Source organism: Pongo abelii, chromosome 6 (genome assembly GCF_028885655.2).
Source record: "Pongo abelii isolate AG06213 chromosome 6, NHGRI_mPonAbe1-v2.0_pri, whole genome shotgun sequence".
NCBI classification, from domain to species: Eukaryota; Metazoa; Chordata; class Mammalia; order Primates; family Hominidae; genus Pongo; species Pongo abelii.
Genome location: NC_071991.2, coordinates 67,230,297 through 67,257,670, shown reverse-complemented (window position 1 = coordinate 67,257,670; position 27,374 = coordinate 67,230,297). Strand labels below are relative to the sequence as shown.

The following is a 27,374-nucleotide window of genomic DNA, read 5'->3' as shown; positions in this document are numbered from 1 at the left end:
CACCAAAATCCGGGAACGAACATGGAGAGGGGGTAATCTCTTAATCCCCACCACTCCCCAGTGCACTGTTGCAGAGACAGCAGTGGCTCTTCCCACTGGGGTCCAGGGAACGGGGGCTGAAAGAGGCCATTTTTTAGACTTCTCCAGAAGCTTCACCCTCACCAAAGGTAAGCACACCCTCACCAAAGGTGGAGCACTTTTCAGGCTTCTCCACCACCTCCACCTCTGCTGAGGGTGAGCATGTGCAGAGTTAAGAGCCCACCTGCCAACTCTTAATCTTAAGTGCCATCTACTGGACTGCAGCCTAAATCATACCACCAAACAAAACTATGTTGCTACAATAAACAATATCTGACAAAACCACCATATGAATTTATCTGCAACCAAGGAACTCATACAGAGCCTTGGCCCTCTGAAAGCACCCAGAAACAAAGCCAACTGATCACATGCAGCATACATCAGTCATACCCTCAAGGGAAAACAGAATTTAAAGCCCGAGCCAAACAATAGCAAATTAACAAAAAAAAAAAAAAAAAAGCAGCAGCATCGGCTCCCTCAGATGAGAAGGAACCAGCACAAGAACTCCGACAATACAAAAGCCAGAGTGTTTTGTCACATCCAAAGGATCACACTAGCTCCCTAGCAATGGATCCTAACCAGAATGAAGTATCTGAAATGACAGTATAAAATTCAGAATATATATGGAGCAAAGAAACTCAATGAGATCCAAGAGAAAGATGAAATCCAACACAAAGAAGCCAGAAAAACAATCCAATTCAAAAGATGACATAGCTGTATTAAGAAAGAACCAAACAGAACTTCTGGAATTGAAAAATTTCAAAATACAGCTGGAAGCCTTAGGAATAGACTAGACCAAGCAGAAGAAAGAGTTTCAAAGTTCAAAGGCTGATCCTTCAAATCCACCCAGTCAGACAAAAGAAAAAAGAATTTAAGGAAATGGGAGAGAAAAAAAAAAAGCCTTCGAGAAATACAGGATTATGTAATGCAATCAAACCTACGGCTTATTGGCATTCTTGAAAAAGATGAAAGTAAGCAACTTGGAAAACACATTTGAGGAAACAATTCAGGAAAATTTCCCCAATCTGTCTATAGAGATCAACATACAGATACAAAAAAATTCCAGAGAAATCCTGCAAGATACTGTACAAGATGACAATCTGCAAGACACATAGTAATCAGACTATCCAAAAAAGAAAAAATCTTTAAGGCAGCTAGAGAAAAGAGCCATATTACCTATAAAGGCAAACCCGTCAAACTAAAAGCGGACTTCTCAGCAGAAATTTTACAAGCCAGAAGAGACAGGGGGCCCATTTTAAGCATTCTTAAAGAAAAGAAATGCCAGCCAAAAATGTCATATCCCACCAAACTAAGCTTCATAAGTGAACGAGAAATAAAGTCTTTCCCAGACAGTCACTAAAGAAATTTGCCACCATGAGACTGGCCCTACAAGGGAAGCTTAAGGGGGTTCTAAACATGAAAACAAAATAATAATACTTGCTGTCACAAAAGCACACGTAAGCACACGGCCTACAGACCCCATAAAACAACTAACAGACCCCATAAAACAACTAACAATCAAGATTACAAAGCCAACTAGCTAACAACACTATGGCAGGAACAAAACCTCACATATCAGGATTATCCTTGAATGTAAATGGAATAAACACTCCACTTAAAAGACACAGAATGGCAATTGGGCAAACAAAGACCCATTCTTTTACTACCTTTAAGAGACTCATCTCATATGTAATGACACCCATAGGCTCAAAGTAAATGGTTGAAGAAGGATCTACCACACAAAGGGAAAACAAAAAAGAGCAGGGATTGCTATTCTTGTATCAAATAAAACAAACTTTAAACCAAAAACACTAAAAAAGGACAAAGAAGAGCATTATATAATGATAAAGGTTCATCAACAGGAAGATGTAACTGTCCTAAATATACACACACCCAACATTGGAGCACCCAGATTTATAAAATTACTACTGTTAGGGACAAGCTGCCCCAGGACCCCCGCCCCTCTATGCAGCTGACCCTTACCCTGAATACTCTGCAGCTGCATTCCTGAACCCTTATCTAGGCGCCACAGCAAGGTCACCAGACTTGCTGAGCAAAACCCTGATTACAGCCCCGTGGGCGGCACTGGGGAGGTCACGAGAAAGGAGAAACGTGGATAAACCTAAGTTACACCCTCTTGTAAATTCCTATATTGTAAGCCCGTCAGTGATATATGGTAAAGTCAGTGATATATGTATGGTAAAGTCAACCGACAAACAACCCCAGGGTCTCTCTCCCCCATATAAACCCCACACTTTGTAAGCTCAGGACTGCCTCCTCTGACTGTGGTGGAGCAGGCCAACAGGTGAAGGAACTTACTCACCTGACCTTGGGGGTGTGTCTCTGTCTGTCTGTCTGTCTCTCTCTCGTCCTTTCTTTCAGCTAACCTACAACCACTACACCTAAAACAAGACTTAGGCAGTCACACAATAATAAGGACTTCAACATCCAACTGACAACATAAGATAGATCAACAAGGCAGAAAACTAACCAAAAAATCCTTAAGTTAATTTGACACTTGACCAATTGGACCTAAGAGACATCTACAGGACACTTAACCCAATGACTGCAGAGTACACATTCTTCTCATCTGCACACAGAACATACTCTAAGACTGTCCACATTGCTCTGTCACAAAGCAAGTCTCAACAAATTCAAAACAACTGAAATCATACCAAGTATCCTCTCAGACTACAGTGGAATAAAAATAGAAATTAATACCAAGATGACTCTCAAAACCACAAAAAATACATGGAAACTAAACATCCTGCTTCTGAATGACTTTTGGGTAAACAAGGAAATTATGACAGAAAACAAAATCATTTGTTAAAAAACGAAAACAGGCCAAAACCTCTGGGTTGCGACAAACACAGTGTTAAGAGGACTAGACAGCACCAAACGTCTACACCAAGGAGATAGAGAGACGTCCAATTAACAACCTCACCTTGCACCTAAAAAAACTAGAAAAACAAAAACAAACTCCAAAAGCTAGCAGAAGAATAAACTCATAAACTAGAAGAAGAAAGCAAATAACTAAAATCACAGCAAAACTCAATGAAATTGAAAGCCAAAAAACATACAAAGGAACAACAAAATGAAAAGTTGGTTATTTGAAAGGATAAATAAGACTGACGGATCATTAGCTAGCTAAGCAAAGAAAAAGAAGATTCACAAATAACCACAATCAGCCATGACAAAGGTGACATTACAAGCAACCCAAGAGAAATACAAAAGATCCTCAGACTACTATAAACATCTGTATGCACACAAACAAGAAAATCTAGAGGAAATGGATATATTCCTGGAAACTCACTAACTCCCAAAATTGAACCAGGAAAAAATGGAAACCCTGGACAGATCGATAACAAGTTCCAAAATTGAATCAATAACAAAAGAAGAATGTTTATCAACCAAAAAAAAAAAAACCCTGGACCAGATGGATTCACAGCCAAATTCTACCAGATATACAAAGAAGAGTTAGTACCAATCCTACTGAAACTATTCTCAAAAAATCTAGGAGGAGGGATTCCTCCCTAACTCATTCTACAAAACCAGAATCATCCTGATACCAATTTCTGGCAAAGACACAACAAAAAAGGAAAACTATAGGCCAATATCCCTTATGAACACACATGTAAAAATCCTCAACAAAATACTAGCAAACTGAATCCAACAACATATGAAAAAGAAAATTCATCTCCATCAAGTGGGCTTTATTCTTGGCATGCAAGGATGGTTCAACATATGCAAATCAATAAATGTGATTCACCATATAAACAGCATTAAAAACAAAAACCATATATGATCACCTCAATATATTCAGAAAAAGCATTCAGTAAAATCCAACATCCCTTCAAGATAAAAACCTTCACAAACTAGGCATCAAAGGATCATACCTCAAAATAATAAGAGCCATCTATGATACACCCACAGCCAACATCATACTAAATGGGCAAAAGCTGGAAGCATTCCCCCTAAGAACTGGAGCAAAACAAGGATGTCCACTCTTGCCACTCCTATTTAACATAGTACCAGAAGTCTTAGAGCAATCAGGCAAGGAAAAGAAATAAAAAGCATCCAAATAGAAAAATAAGTCGTCAAATAATTTCCCTTTGCTGACAATATGATTCTATACCTAGAAAACTCTAAAGATTCTTCCAAAAGACTCCTAGACCCAATAAACAACTTCAGTAAAGTTTCAGGATACAAAAATCAATGTACAAAAATCAATATTATTTCTATAGACCGATAACATTCAAGTCAAAAACCAAACAAAGAACACAATCCCATTTGCAATAGCAATAAAAAGAATAAAATACCTAGGAATACAGCTAATCAAGGAAGTGAACGACCTCTACAAACAGAACTATAAAACACAGCAGAAATATGTTAGAGAAGACACAAACAGGAAAAAAAAAATCCATGGTCATGTAATAGAAGAATCAATACTATTAAAACGGCCACAGTGCCCAAAGCAATCTACAGATTGAATGCAATTCCTATCAAAGTGTCAACATCATTTTTCACAGAGTTAGAAGAAAACTATCCTAAAATTCATATGAACTACAAAAGAGCCTGAATAGCCAAAGCAATCCTAAGCAAAAGAAAATAGGCATCACATTACCTGACTTAAAACTATAAAAGTCTACAACAATCAAAACACCATGGTACTGGTATGAAAACAGACACACAGACCAATGGAATGGAATAGAGAATCCAGAAATAAAGCCACACGTCTACAACCAACTGACCTTCGACAACGTCGACAAAAATAAACAATGGGGAAAGGACCTCCTATTCAATAAACAGTGCTGGGAAAACTGGCTAACCACATACATAAGAATGAAACTGGACTACCTCTCACCATGTATAAAAACTAACTCAAAATGAATTAAAGACCTAAAACTGTAAAAACCCTAGAAGAAAACCTAGGAAATACGCTTCTGAACATTGGCTTAGCCAAAGAATTTATAAGTCCTCAAAAGCAAATGCAACAATACCAAAAATTAACAACTGAGACATAATTAAACTAAAGACCTTCTGTACAGCAAAAGAAACTATCAACAGAGTAAACAGACAACCTACAGAATGGGAGAAAACATTCGCAAACTATAAATCTGACAAAGGAATAATATCCAGAATCTGTAAGGAGCTTAAGATGAATCAACAAGAAAAAAAAAATTAAAAAATGGGCAAAGGATATGAACAGCCACTTCTCAAAAGACATACAAGCAGCCAACACATTTTTTTAAATGCTCATGACTAATCATTAGAGAAAAGCAAATAAAAACCAAAATGAGGTATCATCTCACGTCAGTCAAAATGACTATTATTAAAAAGTCAAAAAATAACAGATGTTTGTGAGGTTATGGAGAAAAGGAAATGTTAATACACTGTTGGAAGGAACGTAAATTAGTTCAGCCCCTGTAGAAAGCAGTTTAGAGATTTCTTAAAGAACTAAAAATGTAATTACCACTGGACCCCACAATCCCATTACTGGGTATTTACCCAAAAGAAAATGAATCTTTCTACCAAAAGGTAATCTGCACTCATATGTTTATCACAGTACTATTCACAATAGCAAAGACATGGAATTAACCTAGGTGCCCATCAATGGTGGACTGGATAAAGAAAATGTGGTACATATACTACGCAGCCACAAAAGAGAATGAAATCATGTCCTTTGCAGCAACATGGATACAGGTGGAGGCCATTATCCTAAGCAAAATTAACACAAAAACAGAAAACTAACTACCATGTTCTCACTTAAAAGTAGGAGCTAAACATTGGGTACATACGGACACAAAGACGAGGCCAAAAGACACTGGCCACTGCAGAAGAGGTGAAGAATGGAGGGGGCCAAGGGTTGAAAAACTACTTATTTAGTGCTGTGTTCACTATTTGGCTGATGGAGTCAATAGAAGTCCAAACCTCAGCAATGCACAAAATACCCATGTAACAAACCTGCACATTTATCCCCTGAACTTAAAATAATTTGAAAAACAAAAATAGTTGGTCCATATACACCTAAAAATCAGAAAAGCCATAAATACTAAATAACCTACTTAGTGTTCTCACCACCCTTTTATAAGGTGACAGACTATAGCAAAGTCAAATAAGAAAAGCCAAAATTTTCCTCAGAAAGCAGCTTCGAATATATTCCAACATAACTAATGTTGTCCTGAGTTACCAGAATTTCATACCATACAGTTCAGTAGAAATAATTTTGGTTAGAAATTCTCAGCCAAATGATGTCACCTAACATAGCCAAAGAAAAATCTTAATAGCATTTCTACAAATAGTCTGAAACTGTATCTATAAAACACAACTTAGAAATGAACCCCCAGATGACAGACAATTGATCTAATGTGCAAAGTTCTACAACAAATACCCGAGTTTTAGAAAAATTGATACTATTCATATCCACCTAAACATCAGATAAGTCAATGAAAGCAACTCAGAAGGAGGAAAGCGAAACAAGCATCATTTAATGTAATTGCTCTTCAGTTTTCATCTTGCACATCTAAAACATCTAAAACATGAATACAAAAGATACATTATAAAAATGTATGTCACTCAGCTACTAAAAGTTTACTTTGGGGCTGGACAGGGTGGCTGACACCTGTAATCCCAGGACTTTGGGAGGCCAAGGCAGTAGGATCACTTGAGGCCAGGAGTTCAAACCCAGCCTAGGCAACAGTGTAAGACCCCCATCTCTAAATAAATTAATTAAGTTAATGAATGAGTAAAGAATAAAATTTTAAAAAGAAAAAAAGTATCCTTTTGATGTGGCCTAAATCCCCATGACTTAAAACAGGCTTCATCTATCTGGTGTCATAGCCTCAAAAAGTTACCTTGCATTTCACAATTCAAACACAGGTGAAATAAGATCGCTATACGCAAAATAGACTAATGTTTAAAAGTATAAAAGCTTTAATGATGATATATATTTCGCTTAGTAAAAGCACATGGGTTTTAATTACTAGTTAACATGATGTACTATAATTATGTGAAAGTCTTGTTTTCACTTAGCATACAATTTTCTTATTTCTGAAACAAACTGTTACCAAATTTATCATTTTACTACTTACACCTTATTCTGACCAAAAATATATTTGAATATTTTTGAGAAGGTTTGAATGAACTCTTCATTCAAAAGCAATTTCATAGTTCTCTTGCATAACTAGAGTAGCTCTTAAAGCCTACACATACACTGTACTTTTAAAAGCTTTCTTTAATTGTAAAAGAAAAATAAATTTGAAGCACTCTGTGGGCGGTGATATCTGATGCTCTTATATTTCAAAGTTTAACAGTGAAAAATACAGAAATCAAGTTGCATGTCAAATTAATAAAATGAGTTGCAGTTAACCCATTTATTCTTACAAAAACTTCGAATCAGTGCAGCAATTATAAATTTCCAGCCCCATATACAGTTTATGTAAGAGGGTTCTTCGTGAATTTCACTTTGATTCTCTATGCATAAAAATTCTAATGCATAAATAAGAGGAGTTTGCCTAGATAATATATAAGGCCCCTTTTCACTCTAAGTCGATACCATTTCTTGTATGTTGAAAAAGTGAAACCTATAAATAGTTGCTCACGAATCTAGAACTGGACAATTTAAAGTGTTCCTGAAAAGTATGAAGTATAAAAGTAAAGAAATAGTAAAGGCTTTGCCATCATTTGGTACAGCAGCGTGTACTCAGCCAAGCAGCACATTGGAGTGAGAAGAACAAATCTGACCAAACCTTAATACTTCACAGCCTCCCCTTGCCAGTGTTAGAACAGCCTCCAACCACTATCGGGAGCCTGTGGGACAACAGCCTCAAACTCTGGGGCTCTCCTTAGATCTTGCACAATCAATCCAAACCCCTTACCAGAGGATACAAGGATAGGACTTCCTATGAAATTCGGTCTATCAAAGTCTGGACTGACTCCTAAGAACTGTTTACTCAATTCCCAATTATTGGGCACTACAGAACTGCTGGATGTGTTCTCTAGACTAATAATGAATCCACTAAGCCTTGTTATCCTTGTTCATCATAGAGAGATAAATACATTCAGTTATCAATTCTCTCCTACACTCTGACCGCTGTACTGTTCTTGCTTTTTCCTCCCTTATACAATTTCCCACTGATTCCATCCCTCCTAAAGTTTCCCTCTAGGATCACTCTGTTCCAAAGTCAAAACAAACACTTCTATATCCCCGACAACTTCACTATTTTTGCTTCAAGTAAAAGCTGCTTCTCCTGCAGCTCTCTCAAACAAAGGCTGCTTATTCTTTCATTAATCATGTACCCAACTTCAGGATGCAGGGTCACGATCCCAACTACAACTCCCAGCCCATTTCCTGTAAAAACCCCTGTTGTTCCTGTATAATTCCTGCCCATTAGCATTACCTGGGGAAGTAGGGGGATTTTAAAATCCCACTACCCAGCTTACGCCACATACAAATTAAATCAAAATAGCTAGGTATGTGAGCCACGCATCAGAATTTCCAATGTTCAGGAAAGCTGAGATAAGAGCATTGTTAGTTTGTGAAGTTCACCAGATGATTGCAATATGCAGTTACTTGTGAGAACCACCAACGTATGCACTACTAATTCATAAACATTCTTCTCTATCAGGAATGCTGAATAACCTTCAGTTATTTTAACATGCATGTGGATAATCCATCAAATATGCTACTTTTAATATCATAAGCATTTCACCTCCACCAACATTCACTACAACTTCACTTTAGACACTACAAGACCACACACCCTCATTTACATAACCCACTTCTGTATTCACTTTCCTATCTAGATTGGACTCCATCGTTCACCATTTCAACCATTCTCTAGCAAATATCCTCATTTATCACATTATGTTGGAACTGCCTGTCTACTAACGGAGTAAACAGGTCACACAGGCAGGGAGCACAGGGTTACAAATACTCATTTCCACTTTTGAAATGAGTACACTACTCTTCTAGTTGTGGCTAACCAGGGAGAATACTCACAACAGGGCAGTGGAAGAGGACACTGCAGAATTTAAAGTTAGTAGGGTCTTAGTTTCCACTACAAAGCACAGCAGTTGTTAATTATTCAGCACCGCTACATGTAAACCCAAGCCCCCACTGCCCTCATGTATATACCACATACTGTAAGTCTCCTGAGGGCATAAACCGTGTATGTTTTGTTCAGTGTTGTCTCATGCCAAGTAGAACAACATCTGCCACACAGAGTAGGCTCCCAGTAAGTACGTGTTAACTAAGTAAAACAAAAATAGAGTAGAACTTCTGATTAATCATCTAAACCAATGTCTTCTAAATCGAGATTTTTTTCTTCAGTGAACTCCTTCACAAGTTTATTTTCCTTTCTGATCATTAATTGGCATCATAACATTTACGTTCAGCTTGACCTTGGTTTCTGTATCCAGTCAATTCACTGGACAACTACTATCTTCAGAGCAGAAAGAAAGGGAGAAGATTAGAGTACAAAGTGTAGCAATAAACAAAAACTACTAGAAAAAAAAAAGATGAAGAGAAAATTATCAAGGCAGAAAAAGATAATTCACAACACTACCTTCAAGAGTAATTTTTTAAAATGTAATGAAAAACCTCTCATATGTGCTTACTCAGAAAAAGGTATGAAAGTAGATATGCAGACTGTTTTTAAAATGAAAACGGTAAACAATATTTTAACTTTACTTAATACACTTTCACACCGGTTTACTTTTCAAGTAGCAGGTAGTATTATAAACAAAAAAATGCATTGCAAATAGTATTTTATTTTTAGATAGCACATACCACTTTTGTACAAAGAACACACCACATGGTTAACTCATTTACATTCAGTTAACACTCATTTAAAATATTCAAGTGAAGGCATTACTCCTAACATTTATTTCTACCATGCAAAAGTCATAAGGCTGTCACAAAACTTGTACTCCACCATGTGAAAAAACATGAAATATCCTGTTTGAGAAAGCAAAACAAGAAAGTTGGTCCAAATTGTGGTAATAATCAGGAAAAATAACTTAGCATACACAGGATCTTTAAAACAGACTTGCATACAGAAAGCTTTAAAAAGAAAATGAATATGTATTTATATACTGTCAAGGTTTAATTATTTAAATGGCAAATAAAACTTTTAAAACCCCTCAATGAGAAAAGGTGTAACATTAGGAAGGTGGTAGCAATGAGGGCAAACAGACTGCTGCCAAGTGACTGTTAAGAGACAGCTGGACCAAAAACAGATGATCCTCAAGAATACCATGATTTGAGCTATAATTCTTAGACCTGGAGTGTTGCTAAAAGAACGGGTCAGCCGAGTAGGGATCTCCAAAGCCAAAACCCAGAGAGAATGTGCTGGGAGAAAAAAATAACAGAAAGCACCCCAATAATCCAGGAGATTATGAAGCAAGGAGAAGAAAACAGATCACATATGCAGGGAGAACAGAGATACAAATACTAGTTTCTACTTTTGGGAGTCCTCTTCTTCTCGGAGTTGTGGCTAATCAGGAAGAATACTCAATAGGGCAGTGGAAGAGGACACTGCAGAATTTAAAGTTACTGGGGTCTTAGTTTCCATTACAAAGTACACTGGTTGTTGTTAATTATTCAGCACTGCTACAAAGTAAACCCAAGCCCCCACTGCCCTCAAATCCTCAATAAAATATTCTATAAATATATACACCATCTAGATATGATAGAATTCATGAAAAATATTTATTCAAAACTCAATTTGGGGAAAACTATAATGGTTTAACTTCAGCTCTTCTTTTATCTATTTATCTTGTATATATGATATTTGACACCACTAATGAAGCTAACTTTTTAATGCATTACAGAATTTAAATAATTATCTTTTGACACCAAAAGCAACAACGTAAACATAAATTGGACTACATCAAAATTAGAAAATCCTGTGCTTAAATGATACCATCAAGAAAATGAAAAGCTGTCCCATAAATGGGAGAAAATATTTGCAAATCATGTATCTGATTAATAGACTTCTACTCGAAACATACAAAGAATTATTAAAACTGAGTAAGAAACATGAATAACCCAATTTAAAAATGGGCACAAGACTTGAATAGACATTTCTCCAAAGAAGATATACAAATGAAATACGAAGATATACACATGAAAAGGTGCTCTCTAGAGGCACTAGAAAGATGCAAACAAAAACCACTAAGAGATGCTACTTGCGCTCACCAGGATGACTGTAATCAAGTGTTCTGGAGGATATGGAGAAAACAAAACCTTCCTACATTCCTGGTAGAAATGTAAAATAGTGCAGCCACTTTGAAAAATAGTTTGCAGTTTCTCAAAAGGTTAAAGAACTACTGTATAACCCAGCAATTCCATTCCTAGGTATAGACTCAAAAGAATTGAAAACATATTTCCACAAAAAACACTGTGGAAACACAATACAAATGTTCACAGCAGCATTATTTTTAATGACCAAAAAGCAGAAATAACCCATATGTCCAGCAACTGATGAAAGGATAAGCAAAATGTAGTATATCCATACAATGGAATGTTACTTGGCAATAAAAATAAATTTGAAGTCCCATTACATGATACAACATGGATGAATCTTGAAAACATGCTAAGTGAAATAAGCCAGTCACAAAGGCCCACACATTGTACAACGCCACTCATGTAACATGCTCAAAACAGGCAAAACCGGCCAGGCACAGTGGCTCACCCCTGTAATCCCAGCACTTTAGGAGGCCAAGGCGGGCAGATCACTTGAGTCCAGCAGTTCAAGACCAGCCTGACCAACATGGTTGAAACCCCATTTCTACTAAAAATACAAAAATTAGCTGGGCACGGTGGTGCATGCCTGGAATTCCTGCTACTCTACTCAGGAGGCTGAGGCAGGAGAATCACTTGAACCTGGGAGGCGGAGGTTTCAGTGAGCCGACATCCTGCCACTGCACTACAGCCTGAGTGAAAAGGTGAGACTCCGTCTCAAAAAAAATAGGCAAAACCATAAACACAGATTAGTGATAGCCTGCTGTGTGAAGGAGAAAGAAGTGGGGAGTAATGGCTTAAGGGGGAGGAGTTTTCAGTTTGGAGTAATGAGGTACTTCAACTTATTTTGATGACAGATGCCCAACTCTGTGAATATAGCAAAAGCCATTGAATTGAATGCTTTAGTTAGGTGAATTGCATGGTATATGAATTATATCTCAGTAAAGCTACTTTTCAAATTACAACTAAACAACCCAGAGAAGTAAAATACATAAGCAGAATAGGCTAAAGGACAGACTTATAGATCAAGGGAACAAAACAGATTCGAGATAAAACAAAATAAAAGCAATTCTAAAAAATAAGTAATTTAAAAAATAAGGTACTACCTCTAGTGCAGTGGTTCTCAGCCAAGGGCAATTTTGCTCCCCATGAGACATTTGGCAATGTATGGAGAAAGTATGGATTATCACGCCTTGTTAGGGAAGGCACTATCATAGACCAGGCCAGGGATGTTGCTAAGCATCCTACAATGCACAGGACAATCTCTCACAACAATGAAGACGACGAAGAAAGGGAAAAAGCAGGAGGAGAAAGAGGAAAAGAAAAGGAGAAAAAGAGGAGAAAGTGGAGGAGGAATAAAGGTATTCTATATTAAAGAGACATAACAATCACATTACTGAATTAGAACCTGGTTCTAACTGGGAAAATTTGCATATACCAAGTATTAGATTATAATCGGGAATTGCCGGTAATTTTACTAGGTGTAACAATAATGTTGTGGTTATACGTATTTTTTAAATTCTTATGCCTGGGAGATTCAGGAGAGCATTTAAAAAAGTGACATAATATCAGCAATTTACCTTAAAATAGTTAAGCTATAATAACAACAAAAATAACAGAGAAAGTTAGGGCGTATCCATAGAGCTAAGGTAACAGAAGATAAATACGAAGAAAGTAGAGAGAAAGCAAATATGACAGTTTTAACAAATCTAGTTAATTGTATAATGGGTGCTAGTGACAGTATTTTTTTTTTCAGGGTTTCTGTATGGTTTGAAAGTGTGCTATATAAAAAATTAATTTAAATTAGGAATATTTTTCCCCTACAAAACACATCACAAAAATACTAATAATATGTAGAAAACTGCTTGGAAATTCTGGCTTAAAAAAAGGTAAATTGTTGTATTATCTAGGGCTGGGAAAGGTCATTTTTAGAAAGGCAAAATCTACAGAAAAAGATTAACATATTTGAAAACATAAAATTAATTTTTTCCTAATAAAATCATAAAGTATACATATACTTGTAAAAATACATGCACCATATGCAACAAAATATTATAATCCATGAGTAAACAGATGTTTATAAATCATTAAGAAATAGACTACTACTCCAGACCTGGCACAGTGGCTCACACTTGTAAATCCACCACTTTGGGAGGCTGAGGTGGATGCATTACTTTGAGCTCAGGAGTTTGAGATCGGCCTGAGCAACATAGTGAAACCCCACTTCCACAAAAATACAAAAATCAGCTGGGCATGGTGGCACGTGCCTGTAGTCCCAGCTACTTGGGGGGCTGAGGCAGGAGGATCACTTGAGCCTAGGAGGTCAAGGCTGCAGTGAGCCGTGTTCGTGCTACTGCACTCTAGCCTGGATGACAAAGTGAGACCCTGTCTCAAAAAAAGAAAAAGGAATAGACTACTACTCCAAAGAAAAACAGGATATGAACAGCAATTCAAAACAGGAAATATAAATGGCTAATAAGCATATGAAAAGATTATCTACCTTACCAGTAATCAAAGAAATCCAAAATTTTAAAGCAAGAATGTAATTTTTCACCTATGCAATAAGCAAAGATAAAAAGTTATGTCAAATTTTTTGTTTTAATAAGCTAAACATAAGATTAAAAAATATAAACTATGCTCTTGACATTTATTTTGCCATATATATACACATAATATATACGTGTATATATTATGTGTGTACATATAATATATACGTGTATATATTATGTGTATATATAATATACATATGTGTGCGTGTGTGTATATACATATGTATATATATATTAGAAACAGTGTCTCACTCTGTTGCCCAGGCTAGAGTGCAGTGATGCGATCATAGCTCACTGCAGCCTCCAACACCTAGACTCCAGCAATCCTCCCACCTCAGCCTCCTGAGTAGCTAGGACTACAGGCACACACCACCATGCCTGGCTAATTTTTTAATTTTTTGCAGAGACAAGGTCTCCCTACACTGCCCAGGCTGGTCTAGAACTCATGGGCTCAAGCAATCCTCTCACCTCAGCCTCCTGAAGTACTGGGATTACAGGCATGAGCCATACCACCCAGCCAGAAATTAAAATATTCTTGACTGTCCAGGTTTCTCAATAATTTTCCTATTCCATAAATAGGAATTTTTATTCTGTTCTCTTTAGACTGCCTGTCCTTATGACACTAAACCAAAATAAAATTTATTATTTTGACATAATACAACACTACACTTGGCATTTCTAACCTTCTGTCTACCTCCTAAGCACCCTGTTTGGGCCACATGATAGTACTTAAAATCCTCAAGCATCAAGACCATTTCTATCATTACCTCGTACTAAAAATAAGCTCAGTTACATGGAAATTCATCCTTGAATTCCTTTAACTGAGTTAGAACAAATTTAGTTTATATATCAGAAGATTTCCACTCACAAAGTGTTCCTCTACTAAATAAAGTACACAAAACTTTTATCACAGCAGTTCCCTCGTACAAAAGCAAGATATAACAGGCCATATTCACAAATGCCCCCCACCCATCTCTCATTCCTACAGGACTATAACAATACAATAAAAGTCCTAATATTTACAAGTCTTGATTTCTGCTTTTCTCCATAATACAGACTCCAAGGGGAAATCAAAGCAACACAAGCCTACCACAGCAGAGAAAGCTAGATCCTCAATGCACGGTATTAGCATTTCATTTCTTTCTTATGAAAAGGAGCACCCTCTAAAACAACAATAGGCGCTATCATTTATTAAGTGCTTACTTGGCCAGGCATAGCAGCACGTGGATGTAGCCCCAGCTACTCAGCTACTCGGACTGAGGCAGGAGGGTTGCTTGAGCCCAGGAGTTTGATTCCAGCCTGGGTAATAGAGCAAGACCCCATCTCTAAAAAAATAATATATTAAGTGCTTACAGTTGGCTAGGATTTGCTAACCACTTTAACTATGTCTAGTTCTCACAATTCTATGACATAAGTTATACTAACTATTCTACAGATTTAAGAAATAACAGCTAAGTGATAAAACTGGAGCATGAACTGAGCTTTGGCTTAAAACCCAAGCATGTTCTTGAACCATTACTTCACACTGACTCTCAAGGTTTTTTAAAAGGGAGGATGGGCAAAATTCTGCACATAATATCTAAATAATCAAACAAAACTGATTTATTTAGATTCAAAAAATTCATTTATGAGAAAAAAACAGAACTAACTAACCTGTCACTAACATCTTAAAATCCTTGATGCTTTTTAGGAATCTGATGTAGATTTTGTAGGTGTTAAGATAACTTTCAGGGTATGTTCTAAAGTTAGTAACAACTCAATATCAGAACAAGGACTCTGACCCTGAAAATACTACAAGATTCTTTTAACTCACAATAAAAAGTAAGATTAATAGTGTTCATTTAAGTCAAAGATGATGTCTTTTTAATCAAGATAAATTCAGATAAGAGGTATACAAGAAAATTATACTGGGCTCTACTGCTCATGAAAAAAGTATATAAACCATTCTATCTGTTCCCCTTTTAAATTAACAATAAAAAGTATTTTTTAAATCTATAAATAAAGTATAACAAAAAATAGAAGTTAAATTTTCTATTTTGACTTTTTTAATCTATTTGAGAACGGGTAGAAAGATTAAAGGCTAGGGAATAAACCCTGAGAGAGCAAGCTTGTAGGCCTGTAGACACAGAGAAGAATAATGAATACAGAAAGGAGAAAAAACAAATCAACAAATACACAAAGCATCAGTGACAAGAAAGAAAAGATGGAAAGCACAGAGTGTAACTATATAAAGGAATAGAGATAGATATAGATTAACCCATAAAGGACATTAATGGCATAATCTCCAACTAAGTAAAATGTTACTGTAACAGGCAGAAGACCCCACTCCCTGAGTATAATAGTTTATTCTATTATTACGTGAACAAGATAAGCAACTGCTGCATAAAGGGACTGAAATTATGTATATGCTTAATATCTACAATTTAAATTTATATCACCCCAAATTTTATTTGTAATACCTTAGCCCTAAGTCTCTTTACCTACTGCACAGTACTATTAACACCACTCAACTACATATTTTTTAAAAAAAAGATTTTTAACACTCCTCACCTTTATGCTCTAAGACAATTCAACAGAAGAGCTTATATAAATTGAGAGCCACTTTACATAAAACTTTATCAAACCGACAAGAACCACAGTACTTCTCATGTCAGAAAACTACAATAATAGCATTTCAAAAGCATAATATGCAAGTATACTACAATCTTTCCTTTTCATTTCATCTATAGTAAAAGTTTTAGTGTCCAAAAGAAACATATTGGTTAGCCAAAAATTCTGGTTATGATCAATTCATATTACACAGGTGTCATCCCTTTTTATTTCCTCCTGAAATTCAGTCTAAATCTCACTCTTAGTATTCACTTTGGAAATGCAATACATAAATTGAAAAGTTAGTAAAAACTGAGATAGAAAGTAAGGAAAGAATTAGATCATCTGGGTCATACAGGATTACTCTTGACATTTTAAAACTACCTCAATCAAAGAATATTAAAACAACTTCAAACATATTAAATTCTAAATTTTGAAAATAAACCACTTGCTATTTACATCAGAGGAAATAAGAATAAAGCCTCAGATTTATTGTTACTGTAGGAAACACTGCACAGTACATGTGTTACTTCACTTAATACTTGCAACAACCCTATGAGGTCAGTACCATTAATTTATAAGTCACACATATAAGAAAACTGAGGCTCAGAAATGTTAGCAACCTTTCCAAGGTCAAAATGCTCGGAATCAAGAAAACTTAGATTCAAATCCAAATAATCTGATACCAGCCATCACTCTTAACCAAAAGTATACATTTTTATTCAGAAATTAGGAATATTTGGTTTGGGATTAGAGGAGATATATATACATATATAAAAAAGATGATTAACACTGAATCCTAGTATAAAGACGACCTTTCATCATCACATAAATTTTGTGTTAGTGCCTACTATATGATTGAATATTCTGAGCTGCTGACATTAATTTCTGGAGTTTTGGATTCATAAAATACATTTTTAATGAATCATAAAATACTCTCAAGTTTACTTGGTTTTTCTAAAACCTTTATGCAACCAATACTCACTATTTGTAAAGTATATTATTTCAGTTTCTTTTCCTGTAACTTTGTGGTGTTCTGCCCTTCAACCCCTGGGCCACAGAGCATTACAGGTCCATGGCCCATTAGGAATCAGGCTGCACAGAAGGAGGTGAGTGGCAGGGGTTAGTGCCGGGGAGTGGGCTTTTCCACCTGAGCTCAGCCTCCTGTCAGATCAGCTGGGACATTAGATTCTCATAGGAGCACAACCCCTATTGTGAATTGCACATGCAAGGATCTAGGTTGCATGTTCCTTATGAGACTCTCATGCCTGATGATCTGAGGTGGAACAGTTTCATCCGGAAACCATTACCTCCAACAGCCATCCGTGGAAAAACTGTCTTCCACAAAACCGGTCCCTTGGTGCCAAAAAGGCTGGAGACTGTCATTGTAGCCCATTTATTTTACTCTCCTGACTCCCACCAGGATTAAGACTATTGCAATACTTTAAGTGTTGAGCAGTTAGGTACTGTACAAGAAAAAGATCAGATGTTAGTAATTAACACCACATGTAAAATAGCTGATTATATTAATAGTTGCAGTCTGAATTAAACACCAGTTGTGTTTCTCAGCTGAGAAAATTCTGAGAAAACAAGCTATCTCAAACTCGGGAAGAGAACAAATTGCAAAATACAATATTACAGCTTGGAGAAACACTGGATAACACAATATCACATCTTAAAGCCAGAGCATTATTTCCTAATATTTACGTAATAACAGAAATAAGGTGAAATTTTATTTCACATTTAACTCTTCCACTAAAATTGTACAACTTCAGTTTTATAATTTCCAAACTTCACATGACAATGAATCCAAAGGCCATTCTCCACAACTCTAGCTCGAAAATAAAAGAAATCACAAAACAAAGAATCACAACTCTTTCCTATGCTAAGCCAGTCAGGCTAAAAATAGCCCCCAAGTTTCAGGTATAAAACCAATTCAGGTTTAAATGGAATAAGAACCAAGGATTCTCCAACAATGCACAGCTAAGGTCAAGAGCAAAGCTGGATTCACCTTAGGGTCTTCACAGATGCATCAGAATAAAAAAATCCCTTAGGAAATCAGAGAAAACAGTGCAATAAGTCAACAATGGTGAATTATTCCAGTTGATATACATGATCCTCTCATAAGTATATTTATAGATCACTATTATTCTACTTTAAGAGTGGAACAGAGCAGAATCATCTTATTGAACTTTTCTGGTATATATTATTTCTGAATATACAGTGGAATTACAGACGGGCAAACGACATAACAGTACTCTGTCTCCAACATTGAACAGAGACGCATTTTAGTCAAGAGACTGTGGTAGCAGCTGCCCTCCTTAAAAATGGATGCCCAAAATTTCCAACTTTGAAACCACGGCCAAATTTTTACTGATACTTACAAACTTTCAAGATAGCATTAAAGGTCATACAAGTTTAAACAGTCAACAAAGTGCCATGAAAATCAGCATTATTGTACTATTACAGACAAAGCTTTCTTTAAATGTATCTAGTTTAGGAATTAAATTTTAAGTAATACTAATGAATCATAATATCAAGTAGTAAGAGATACAAAATAAAATCCAACTCCTTATTGCATTTATAATTGGTTATATCAAAGTAACAACCTAATCAGATTTTTCCCTGTAGGAAAAATTAAGACAGAATTTCATTCCTAACTAAAAGCCTCAGGTTCAACTTTTTTTTGTCCCATTGCTCTTAAACACAATATTTAACCACAATGTACTTACTATATAAAATGTCTAATGAACAGATAGTAACCAATCCTTTAAGGGTAATTAATATGAAGGTTTAAATTTATCATTGACAATTTCATCTCAGTAATTTTTCACTTTAATCTTAATTTTTCTTGAGGAAATATTCAACATTCATTCATTCAACAGATATTTAGTGAGGCCTACTAAGTATCAAGCTCTATTCTAGGCTCTGGGAGTACAACTATGAGGCCCATCCTCAGGAGTTTACTCTATTAGGGAAAAACATGTAACAAGCAAATAAATATATACGTAACACATGGAGGTGGGAACCGCAGGATCAAGTATTACTTTCACCAGGTTGACTCTTCAATTGCAAGAAATCCATTTTAGAGCTGCTGTGTCATCCAAACTAGTATTTACCAGGAGTTGTAAAGCTAACCCAAGTCACAGTTATCTTTTAATTATATTCTCCAATCTTTTCCCCTCTTAACTTTTCACCCTTTAGTGGTATCATTTTATTCTGACAAAAGACCTCAAGGCTCTCACTTTGATGGGCTAAGTGGTACAATGCTAAATTTAACGCTGATAGTGATTTCTGAGGACAGGTTTCTCAACTGACTCACCACTTCAACACTAGAACTTATCAGCATGTGCCTAGTACAAAGTAGGCATACTCTTGTTTGGTGAAGAAATTAACCCATAAAGATCAATCTCCAGCACAAGTTATAACGAAAGCCTTATAAACATTATCCTTAATAACAGCTTTTCCTTTTAAGGATTTACCAAGTCTGATTAAAAATAAAAGATTTTTTTCCCACAAATGTTTGGGAATATGTACAGACAAATGACTGGTAACCCTCAAATAAATCATCTTTTTCAAAACATTTTTTAGAACTTTGCTTTAAGGCGGCCGGGCCCAGTGGATCATGCCTGTAATCCCAGCACTTTGGGAGGCCGAGGCGGGTGGAACATGAAGTCAGGAGATGGAGACCATCCTGGCTAACCTGGCAAAACCCCGTCTCTACTAAAAACACAAAAAATTAGCCAGGCGTGCTGGCACACGCCTGTAGTCCCAGCTAGTCAGGAGGCTGAGGCAAGAGAATCTCTTGAACCCGTGAGACAGAGGTTGCAGTGAGCTGAGATAGTACCACTGCACTCCAGCCTGGGCAACAGAGCGAGACTGTCTCAAAAAAAAAAAAAAAAAAAAAAGAGAGAACCTGCTTTTAAGGCATTCATTGAAATCGGTTTACCAACCACACAAGAAACTATCCCCTTTTTACTAATTTGCAAGATATGCTCTCAGTCTATTTTTCTCTTTCACTTCTTTTAGTCTATTCCCTGTCTCCCCTGTAACTGCACCACTAGCCAGGAGACTCCCCTCCTAATTTCCCCTAGGACCCACCCACCTATCCACCAAGAAAATAGTGAGCAATAAAACTACATGGAGCCTAGGATTTACATTCATTAGTACAAGGAATATACAGAAAAAAAAAAAAAAAAAAAAAAAACCCGATGTACTACTACTATTTGTATAATGACTGGCAATTTACCAAGTTATACCCTCCATCATCTTATATGATCTTCATGACAACGTGAGAACAGCGAGAAAGGTGCTACTACCCCAATTTTACACAGAAGGAAATTAAAGCTTAGAAAGTTCAAACTACTTCCCCAAAATCCCATTATAAATAAGTGATAAAGTTGAGACTCATCCCTTATAGTGCTTAACATACAGGTTTGTGTGTTGCCATACGTATAATCTGTTGATAGACACAGTATTTATCACTATAACTCCAGCCTATTTATTCATTTAATTCCAAATACTTTTAAAATGCTAAACAGTTTAAGAGCTATCTGCTTGCTTCAACGTTTCCTCTCCTTACACATATTTAAGGCTTTGTATCACCAAAATTAAACCTGACTCTGAAATAGAAAGTCAATTCCAGATTACAATCAATGAGGAGGCACTTCATGGTCTATGAAACCACAAAATTTCAAAGCAAGGTTTAAAAAGCCATAATCTGAGAACCTCATTCAGGGAAAGCTGTAAAGTCACTGTGGTGGATATTTTTAGATGTCAACTTGAGTATATTAAGGAATACCTAGAAACCTGGTAAAGCATTCCTTTGGATGTGTCTGTGAGGATGTTTCCAGAGGAGACTGAGATTAGCATGTGAGTCTGCGTGGACTACCTGGAGGTCTGCCTTCCATGTGGGCAGGCACCACCCAATCTGCTGGGGGCCCAGAGATAACAAAAACAGAAAGATGTATACCTACCAGAGCTGGGATACACTTTTCCACTCCAGAACTTGTGAGAAAGTGTAAACCATACATGTGATAAGGGGTTAACAGACTAAATATAAAAGGAACTCAATTCAATTTCAAGAAAATAACCATTTTTAAAATGGGCAAAGGGCTTGAATAGACATGTCTCAAAAGAAGACATACATCTGGCCAACAAATACATGAAAAACTGCTCAGCATCACTAACCATTAGGAAAATGCAAATTAAAACCACAATGAGATATCACCTCACACCTATTAGAATGGCTATAATCAAATAAATGAGAGGTAAGTGACGCCATGAATGCGAAGAAAAGGGAATTCTTGTACACTGTAGGTAGAAATGTAAATTAATACAAACATTATGAAAAATGGTATGTAGGTTCCTCAAAAACCTAAAAATAGAACTACCATACAATCTCACTCCTGGGTATATTTCCAAAAAACGGAACTCAATATGTTGAAAGGATATCTGCACTCCCAGGTTCACAGCAGCATTAGTCACAAAATCCAAGACACAGAATCAACCTAAGTGTCCATCAATGGATAAACAGATGAAGAAAAGGTGGCAGATACAATGGAATACTAGTTGGGCTTAAAAAAGAAGGAAATTCTGTCACTTGCTACAACATGAATGAACATGGAGGACATCATGCTAAGTGAAAAAAGCCAAGCATGAGAAGACAAATACCACACGATCTCACTTATATATGAAATCTTAAGAAGTCGAACTCACAGAAGTAGACAGCAGAATGACAGATACCACAGCCTGGAGAAGAGGGAGCAATGGGGATATACTGCTCAGAGTACAAAGTTTCAGATAGATAGAAGGAAGAAATTTTTAGATCAATTAAACAACTGTCAATAATCATGTATTATATTTTTTAAATAACTAAATTTCAATTGTCTCACCACAGAAAATAATCAAGGTGATGTTATTCAGCTGCACTTAATCATTCCACATTGTACACACATTTCAAAATATCACCCTGTACCCCACAAATGCATAAAAATGACTGTCAATTAAAATAATATTTAAAAAAGAAAAAATTCTTTAAGAATGTTTATCAATATTCCTCTTGGTTTGTCAAAAGATGCCAAGTAAGGCTGTGTGTAGAGTGGCAAGCCAAACTCATTTTAGATACTGATGTCCTTCCATTCCCGTTATAAAATCCCTTTCCTACCTCTTAACACCCTCTGAATGCCAGTGGACCTATGGTCTTCTTGCTTTGGTTAGTAGCTCTTGCAGTGTCATTAATAATTAAAGAAATAGCTTATATAGCTTAAGGATTAATCTGCCCCAAGAGTATTTCTATTACAAATATATTAATCAACAAAACCAAGTCACAATATTTTACTAAGCACTTATGGGCAAGACAACTGTGTGTTAGCGTGGATGTATGTGCATGTGTGTGTTCAAAAGGACCCCTGGATGTTCAGGGAGCCTTTCTTGATACGTAACTCATCACTCCAGGATTTCCCTAAGTGAAATACAAGAAAGTATATTCACCTCCATGGTTAAATGACTTTGCAATATGCTGTAAATTCTATTATCTTCTTTGAAAATAAATCACCTATCAAAAACTAACTATGGTAAGTCCTCCAGAGAAGAAACCTATTAACTTTCTTTAGGCAAATATCCTCCAAATTTATTTCAACTACAAAACCTTTACTTCTTTAACAACTATTAACCTGGAACTTCTCAAAGTGCTGCACTTTATGCCTTTTCCCATTTATATCAGATCTGTTAACTCTGAGAATCAGTGTTAATATTGAAAAATCAACAAATCTGGATGGAAGTAACAACACAGATAGAAATTATTTTTATTTAATAGTCACTTAATGATCCACATTTACAGACAACTCAAACAACTAATAGCTTTAAATAGCTACACTGTTTAATATTTTTTAAAACACAGGACAAGTGACAACACATTGATAACTGGTTTTTATGCAAAAACCTCCTCCAAAGTATGCCACAACACTGGAAAGTATTCAGCACATTTTCCCACATTTCTTACCTTTAGTTTTCTGTAATAATAAATGCTCAGAATTATAATCCCAATTGCTCCTGGTATCAAGAAAAGTTTAAAAGTGTGTTTGATGAAAATTCACTGATAAATATTTCATTATCTTCTAATGTTGTGAAAACTCGGATTAATTAAAACAAATTTTCAGGTAAACAAACATCCTATGCCCTAATTTTGATATATGAAGTTTACTGTTGGGGGAAAAAAAAAAAAAAAGAAGGAATAGAGGGAGAGTGAGGAGTGAATATTAAACAAATAACTTTCATGTACACTATGACAAATTTTTTGCCAAGTATAGCAGGAGTCACATTAGGAGTAGGAAGTCCTAACAGGAGCAAGGACAATAGAAGGGGAAAAAAACTAACATTAAAAAAAAAAAAAAAAAATAGCTAGACATTACATACAGTTCATCCCTGTATGTAAAATGCAAAAAAAAAAAAAAAATACATAAATATGACTAGCAAGTTTTCTAAATAATTCCATTGTATTTAAGATAAAATAATATAAATTGAAGCCAAAAAATTTACATCGAGAACTATATGGGGGCTATACTTTCAATGTACATTAATCTGTATTTCATAGGTTCAAAGTTCAATGTACATATTAGTTTGCTCAACTGAGTGATTTTCCATTTTAGCTTAACTTAAAATGGTCCTTAATTGATCACTTGTGTGGCTTCTCATTTCTGAAAAGATTTCAATTAGAGATATATTTTTGGCCCGGCGCAGTGGCTCACGCCTGTAATCCCAGCTGCTTGGGAGGCTGAGGCACGAGAATAGTTTGAACCTGGGAGGTGGAGGTTGCAGTGAGCCAAGATCGCGCCACTGCACTCCAGCCTGGGCGACAGGGCAAGACTCCGTCTCAAAAAAAAAAAAAAAGATATATTTTCACAAAACGCAAAACTGAAAAGTTTCATATGAACATTTATCATTACTATTCTCATTATGTATCTATGTACTTAGTATCCTCACCTTGGTTAAAAAAAATAAAAATAAAAACAGTATGCCGATTTTACCAGCTACGAAGAAAATTAATGATGCATTCCACACTGAGTCACAAAAAGCACACAATGTGGAATAAGGGGACCTAAATGTGATTTCTGTCTCCTCCACTCTTTATACAACTCTAAGTAAGCTCCTTCAACTTTCTTAACCTGTTTTATCATTGGTTAATGGGGATATCACCTACCTCAGTGTTGAGATGTAAAGAATCCAGGCACATAGTACAATTCACCACTTTCTGAGCACAGTAAATGCTTGCTGAGCATGACTAATATAAAGACAGGAGAATCTTTCATAGCACAGCTCATCACTACACATTTTGAGACCTAACATGAATTAAATCACATCTCCTAAAAGCTGCTGATCTAAGTCAGCAATGTCTAGCAGAAGCAATAAAAAGGAAGTCTCACACTAATTTTTTAGTAACCAATATTGAGTGAAATTTTATATCTAAAATATCTCAAAAGGACTAGTTTACGAGGCTTAGAAGCCTTGTTTAAAAAATGAAAAGGAAAAAAAGCTAAGGTAAAGCGGAAAGTCTTTTTCAAGTAATAATCATTTTCAGTTTACTGACAATATTCAGACAAGGAAGTACAATAGCATGTTTTAAAATCTATCAAGAGAGCTGAAAACTACTTGAGAGGCAGCTGAGCAAAATGGTCAGAGCTCTCTACTGAGAGTTAGGAGACGAGATTCCAGTTTCAACTGTCACTAATATTTAATAATTGACCTTGGACAAGAGTCTCTGGGCTTCAGTTTCCTAATCTATAAACAACTACTGAAAACTATAGAGAAGACTTTAGTACAATTTAATCTGGGCCTTACTTTGGCGAGGCAATCTAGAAAAGTTAATAGAATGGGCTAGGTGGCAACTGCCAAGGTTGGAATCCTGGTTCTGCCACTTATAAGCTGTGCAGTGTTCACACAAAAAGCACTAAAGTACAGTTTACTTAATACTATCATTGATTTACTGTTTAAAATATTTCCCTAAAACACAAAATTGCATTAAAATACAGAAGCTGAGAAAGTTCCATCTTTCCAAATCATTTTACTGGCAGACACAGAAGTAGTTCATCTGAAAGTATTAAAACTCTAAAACATGTTAACATAAGCTAAGTTTAATCAAAAGATCATATCATATAATATTACACATTAGAGACAACACTAAACACTTATTATAAGGCTAACTGTTCCCACCAAAATATCACACTTAAGGTAAAAATGAAACTTCTGCTACTTACAAGTCTTTTTTCTAATCTATTACTGCTAATCACAACACAAACTTATGCTATAACCATAATCTCAATTAACTCCAAGAATGAAAAATCTGTAGAATTTAGAAATATAAAATGAACTTCAAACAACTAAAAATACGTACTGTAGAAGTTACAATCAACCAGTAAGTATTTATCATACGCCAGGCTCTGTGCTTAGATTAAGTACAAACAGCAAAGTATAAAGTTTCTCAAAGTTAGTCAAGTTCCAAGGACCTGAAATTTCAGGCAAGTACGTGCTTTACCATCACTTTTCACAAAATAAAAGCCACTCACCTACAAATGTTTGTATTTCCTTTTTGGCCCATGTAGGAATACTTCCCATTGCCCACTAAAGCTGTTTCCTATTCTCAGTTCAGCCCATAAAAATGCCCAATCCGGTCAGTTCCTCACGTCAGGAGCCTCACAGTACTTAAAGTGAACGGCTTCGAAAAAGGTATTTCATCAAATCACAAGGTTCAGTATTTTATGTTCAGTGACACCTACACCTGCAGATACTACAACACATAACTAGGCTAACCCGGGTCAAGTACCTAGTTGCACCAATTTAGTTCTTCCCCTTAAAGTGTTGCTAGTAAAGGCAAATTCTACTTCTTCAAAAAGTCGGCTTTTTGCAATGCCCATTAGGCACTAGAAAAGGGAAACTGATTGGTTCGTCATAGTTGCCCTACTTCCATTTCAGGTCCAAAGAAAAAAACTATTCCATAGAGAGTAACAAGGGGGCCACACGCAAATCAAGGTGGCAGATGCTAAACTGAACTTTGTGATGACCACGATTTAAGCGAAAGGTGATGGATGTGGGGGAGGGGGATGACACAACTGAGCCATACAAGTGCAGCTCGAGATGAAAAGTCCACTTCATGAAGCAGTCAAAGTAGAGGGTGGGAAACAAACCGGTCGGGCCGAGCAACAACCCTAGGTTGCAGACCGAGCTCGGAGGCGGAGGGCCCTGGAGCCCAGGGACCGGAGAAAGGAGACCTAGGGCAAACCATAGGATGACAAGAACCAGCAGTAACGTGGAAAGGCCAACGCTGCCACAGAGTAGCGTGTAAGGGGACACGAAGAGGGGAGCGATGAGTTAGAAGGGAGTGACAGCAGGAGGGAGACCAGTGCCAGGAGCGAGTGGCAAGTGGCAATTGCGAAAGGCGAGGCACGGGCAGCCGGAGGTGGTGGGACTCTGTTGAGTCAGCACAGCTCCTACTCTGGGGGCACTTGTAGGATCCCCGCTGCTCCTCGGGCCCTGGAGCCTGCGGCGAAGGCCCACCTTCCGTTGAGATGATGTTCTCTGACGGGCTGGCGCCGGCCCCTTCCCCATTTCACAGGTAAACACTGGCCACCGTCGCCGCTTACCTCAGTTAACATTATTACACTCCGGGGAAGTGAGGTCCTCCCTAGCCTCGCCTCATGGCAACAGCCGTAGCAGCAGCGAAAACTGCTCGGGCCGCCGCCAACGGCGGCAACTGCTCCTTCAGTCTTCTCCCGGGCGGCGGCTTTACTCGGCTTCGCTGGCTTCCCCCCGGCCCGGTCGCTCGCGACGGACGCGCCGCCATCTTGGAAGAGCGACGCCCGCGTCTCGCTGCAACGTGCGTTCCCATTGGCCGGCGCAGGGGCTGCCGGCGTCTCGTG

The 27,374-nt window shown here is 36.8% G+C and overlaps 1 protein-coding gene across 8 annotated transcripts in view; it reads right to left on the bottom strand.

Moving 5' to 3' along the window:
- SNX13 (sorting nexin 13) overlaps window positions 1–27,323 on the bottom strand; it is a 159,561-nt gene extending 132,238 nt beyond the window's left edge. For 3 of the 8 annotated variants that reach the window (XM_054559051.2, XM_054559052.2, XM_054559049.2), the window contains exon 1: window positions 27,099–27,317. In XM_054559051.2, coding sequence (XP_054415026.1) covers window positions 27,099–27,110 — 12 coding nt within the window. In that variant the 5' untranslated portion in view covers window positions 27,111–27,317. 8 annotated transcript variants of the gene reach the window in all.
- Between the last annotated feature and the right edge of the window lie 51 nt (window positions 27,324–27,374).